The sequence below is a fragment of the Penaeus japonicus genome, unplaced genomic scaffold (genome assembly GCF_977035675.1).
Source record: "Penaeus japonicus unplaced genomic scaffold, GWHDUDI00000001_assembly GWHDUDI00000033, whole genome shotgun sequence".
NCBI lineage: Eukaryota > Metazoa > Arthropoda > Malacostraca > Decapoda > Penaeidae > Penaeus > Penaeus japonicus.
The window spans coordinates 3884435-3889417 of NW_028234435.1; the positions used below are offsets into that span (position 1 = coordinate 3884435).

General features: G+C 37.4%; 1 protein-coding gene across 7 annotated transcripts in view; it reads right to left on the minus strand.

Moving 5' to 3' along the window:
* The window catches only part of LOC122253832 (uncharacterized), a 7324-nt gene continuing 2341 nt past the window's right edge, over positions 1-4983 (minus strand). For 5 of the 7 annotated variants that reach the window (XM_086556757.1, XM_086556760.1, XM_086556758.1 and 2 more), the window contains 4 exons: positions 1406-4891; positions 920-1126; positions 534-694; positions 1-383 (listed from right to left, as the gene is read on the minus strand). In XM_086556757.1, coding sequence (XP_086412883.1) covers positions 1963-4809 — 2847 coding nt within the window. In that variant the 5' untranslated portion in view covers positions 4810-4891 and the 3' untranslated portion in view covers positions 1-383; positions 534-694; positions 920-1126; positions 1406-1962. The remainder of the gene's footprint in view (positions 384-533; positions 695-919; positions 1127-1405; positions 4892-4983) is intronic. The other 2 variants (XM_043017194.2, XM_086556762.1) reach the window with 2 other exon arrangements.

The window sequence follows — 4983 nt, forward strand, 5'->3', positions numbered from 1 at the left end:
TAAAGTTATGGTTTAATGACTTCTTTATATATGGTCGTATTGTTGAAAAATCATAACATGTTTCTAGGACTTTTGAAAATATATGTATTAAATACAAAATAATATAATTATTAACAGAATACATTATGAAATAAAAATTGTGACAAGCTATTATGATAATAAAATTATGAAGCAGTGGATTGCTGAGATTTTTTCTTCTTTTCAATGACGCTGACAAATTTATTATCTGCAATGTAAAAGCGGAGGGGCTTATTGGCCCATTCTTCACCAGCTGATTCAATGCCGATTCTTTTTCCGATGACCACCTGATTCTCTGGAATGGATGTGCCAGCTTCTAGCCAAAGTACGTTAGATGTTGAGAGATCCAGCTTGTTACATGAATCCTGGAAATTAAAAAGGACAAGATAACAGTGCATACAAATCAGCTACATTAAGAAATATATCTATAAATAAAACAAATCTATAAATAAATCAATTAGTAAAAATAAATTAATATTCTGACATATGTAGCACACTGGATATTATTTCCTTACCTTTGTCATGCCTAATGCCTGGCAGAGTTTAGAAGGACCATTGCAGAGCTGATGAGTTTTAAGAGGAGTTGTGTTCTTCCGCCTTTGGTTCCTCCCAACTGCCATAACACCCATCCCTTCAAGAGGCTCCAATCCCCGGACCAGCACACAGCTCCCGTCCCCTTAGTAGCAAAATCCAAATGGCAGATTTAAGGTTAACAAATCAATTATTTAATTATATTCTCTCAAAATGGAGTTAGTAGAAAATCAGACTTTTTTTATGTGAAATATAGTAACAAACTGAAAATTACATCAGATGTTATAACACTAATTTAGTGTCTCAGAAATCCTTAGAACAGTTGAAAATGTACTTTAATGTGTTCTTGTTAATAAAGTTTTAACATTACCTTGAGAAGACACATTAAAACAAAAGTACATCCCATAGATTGGGTACACATAGGATGTTCCTGGCTTCATGTACATGGGCTCATTCCTGGGAGTTCTCTTGTTGTTATGGCTGTGAGATGCCACATCTTCTCCTCCAAGGTAACTCTCTGTTTCCACAATGATTCCTGATATGCGAACACCATCAATCATTCTCACCATAACCTGACCTGTGTTCAGTTCAAAGATTTAGATAAATTTTCCTTGACATATATTGATAAAATTAATTTCTAATTCTCATAAATATCTTATAAATAAATATAAATAATTCTTATAAATTAAAAATATTTATAATTCTTATAAATGGTATTCACCATTGTTTAATTATGCATAAAATCACATACACTAATGAAACTATTATGAAATAAGATTAATTAATGAGTAATGTTATTCTGATTATATCATCACTTGGTATTAGTAACATTCAACAACAAAGAAAAATCACCTACCTAACAATGCTTTAGCAAGGGTCACGCACTCCTGGTTGTAAAAGCTGTATGTCAACCTTCCCCTCGTCACACTGGATGGGCCTGCTAGTGTTGGCTGCTGGACTGGAGGATGTTCATTTTTACTTGAAGTTTCAACAGGATCCAAGTTACACACCTTGTCTGTTGTACTCTGATTGTCCTTGTTTTCCCCTACTGTGTTACTGCTGCCCTCATCATTATCAGCACCATTTGGATTTCTAAAATATGGGCTAACAGTTGGCTCACTTGTTGCATGGGATAAATCTGTCCGCATCACTTTGGATTGGTGATTTGAAAGCTTTCTCAGTCTTTTAGACATTTTATGATGTGTACAAGTTATAATTCTGAACAGATATTGTCCAAAAGTAAATTTAATTTTCAAATTATTCTTAAATACAAAAATATACAAAATGATAATTATACTTTATCACATAAAACTAAAACTTCACTAGAGAATGTTACTATATCAGATTAATAATATTCTTATGTTAAAAGCCCTGCTTTCTTAATATTTTGAGTTTTGTTAATAACTTTGGCTGTTAATGCTTTTTCTTCGAGCATTTATCACAATAATCAGCATTTTGGCTGCGTGAATGATAGTCCTGGGCTATCCAGGCACTCATTCGCCCCATGCTCTGAACATAATCCATCATTGAGGCAAACTTCTGAGCACTTTCAACATAAGCTTTCTTGTAACTGTAGGCACTCGTGGTATAGTCATCCCAGTCATAAGGATAACCTGTATAATAAGTGTTATGATGCTGTTGGCTCCACTGTGCTTCTCCTTCTGCTGGCTGGAAATTCTGGTAAGCTCCTCCATATGAAGGATGATCTGCATGCGCATATTGCTGATATCCTGTTCCATACATACCATGCAAATGGCTCCAATAATCTCTTTGCTGCTGTTGGCTATCATAAAATCCATAATAGCTTTGCTTGTTATGACAGCTAGTGCTTGAGCTACTGTCAAAAGAAGTGCCTGTGCTGGTAGATGTGGATCTCTTAGTTTGCTTCTTTTGTGTCTTTTTAGACTTTGGCTCTTTTTTCATTGCTAAATCTTGTGACTGTTTAGGCTGTGACCTTGACTTTTTCACCTTTTCCTTTGTGTCTTTTGCCCTTGGTATTTTCTCTTTGTTTCCTCCTGAATTACTGGTCTTCTTTGAGGAACACAGGTCTGAGGTAGACTGGGTTGTACTCTTGGAAGACTGATATAATCCACTGACAGAGTCTGTGTTGACTTTGCTTTCTCTCTCTGACAAAGAACTCTCTGTTACTTTGTCTGCACAATCAGAAGTATTCTTAGGTGCAATGCCATTAAATTCATGTGATGCTATAGCTTTTCCTGGAGATACTGCAATTCCATTTGCCTCTGAAAAATGAACATTATCTGTCAAATCACTGCCAGATTCTTTATGGTCATTGCTATGGGGTAAGGAACCTGGATCTTTTCCTTCAATCAAAGCTTGAAGTGCTTCCTTTACACTAACTCTTGAGGACCTCCAGAACTCATCTATACTTGCAATTTTGTTTTCAAGTTCTTCATTAGTGTCCTCTATGTGGTCACACAGAACCTTTAATTCTGACTCTGATGGATTTAGTCTAATGGGCAAGGACGGAATAGTAACTGCTGGATAATCACTGTCATTTTCTGTTTCACATTTTTCTGATAGTTTCTTGTAGATCTCTGCATATGAAAACTTAAGAAAGGAAGAGTTTACTCTGCTGAGAAGAGCTGATACTTTTTTTTGGTTTTCTGCCTTCTTTTCTGATGCTTTTTTCTTTACTTCTTCAGCACTGATTTCTTTCTTACAAGATATATTGTTACTTATTGTTTCGATTGTATTCATTTTATCAGAATTTCCCAGACTATCTGATTTCTTCATTTTATTTTCCTGTTTTACTGCTGCCTTACTGTGCTTGTGACTTTTTTTTGTTACTGATTTATCTTTCTGGTTTTCTTTTTCAGATTCATCATATGATCCAGCTTTCGAAGTAGACTTCTTCCCTACTGACTCGGTAATTCTTTCCCCCTCTACATTTCCATTCTGTATACTCTTCATAACCTTTTGCTCTTGTGAAAAGCCTTTTTTCTTGTTTATCTCTAGCCACAGATTCAGTTCCTCTTCCTCTAGCATCTCTACCTCCTCCATACCTCCTACTTCTTTACTAGTGATGTTGGAGGCCCAGCCCTCTTGAAGTAAATATGCTTTCACATTGGCAAGTGTTACAATAGCCCTCATGGCTGTCCAGTCATCCCCTTCAGTAGCCAGTGTGATGGCACCTCCTCGAGAACCGAAGCGTCCTGCTCGCCCAACTCGATGTAAGTAAGTGGCCTGGTCTCGTGGCATGTCTAAATTTATCACTAGATTGACATGCTCAGAATCCAAACCTCGGGCAGAAAGGTCTGTGGATATAAGGATGCGACACTTATAGGAGCAGAGAGCATCAAGTGCTTGTAAACGATCTCTCTGTGCTTGTCCACCTGTTAGGTATGCTACTGGCCATCCAGTTGCTCTTAATTCATTACATATTGATTCAGCACGTAACTGAGAGTTAGTAAAGACAAGGCACTGGTTAAATGTTACTGTTGACAATATTGACAACAGCTCAGACATTTTAGTTTGTTGTATCCTGTGCGGTTGATGATGGAAAGGAAGTAGCCTTGTAAACTGATTCACACCTAAAAGAGCTGGACAATCTCGACCAAGGCGAACATGGTTTGGCGAACGCATCAGCTCTTCTGCAACTTTAGCGACATCATCTGTGTATGTAGCACTTAATGCCAATATTTGTTTATTTAGAGGGAGTGCTGATGCTAGACTGATCACTCCTTTGGTAAACTGTCCTGTTAACAACTGATCAGCTTCATCAAGGACAAGCAACCGAACATTATCAAGCTTTAGGAGACCAAGTTCAACCAGCTGTGTTAAACGTCCTGGTGTGCCAACGACTATATGACAACAACTGAGTTTTGCTTTATCCTGTGACAGAGGAATGCCACCTATAAAGGCATAAGCTCTCAACCCTGGTGTTCCAATTCCTATGGCATTAATTACTTGAGCGATCTGCACCGCTATCTCCCTTGTTGGTGCTATGACTAATACCTGTGTTGTTGAGGCTGTAACACTGAGCATCTCCAGAGCAACAACAGTAAATACACATGTTTTGCCTGTTCCACTCTTGGCCTGAACCACAAGGTCAAGCCCACAGCGACCAAGAGGAATAGCAGCCAGTTGGATGGGACTCGGCTTTATAAATCCAGACTTCTTCAGTCCCTCCAAGACGTGGTCAGATAAATACATACCTGCAAAATCTACATTTTCCTCTGTATGTATGTCCTCAGTTCGTTCTCTGTCACTGATAGTGTGTGCTTTTTTTGCTGCCATTGTTATCTTTTATAAAAAGTGACAATTCCCTCCTTGTACACTTAAACCATTTGAAAACAGCCTTTTCTCACTTTTCACTTTTCTGAAAGGAAAACAAAGTTTTTCTCACAAATCATTCTGTGGTAGGCTTGCTCAACCTTTAAACCATGATTAGTATAAATTTATTTACTTACT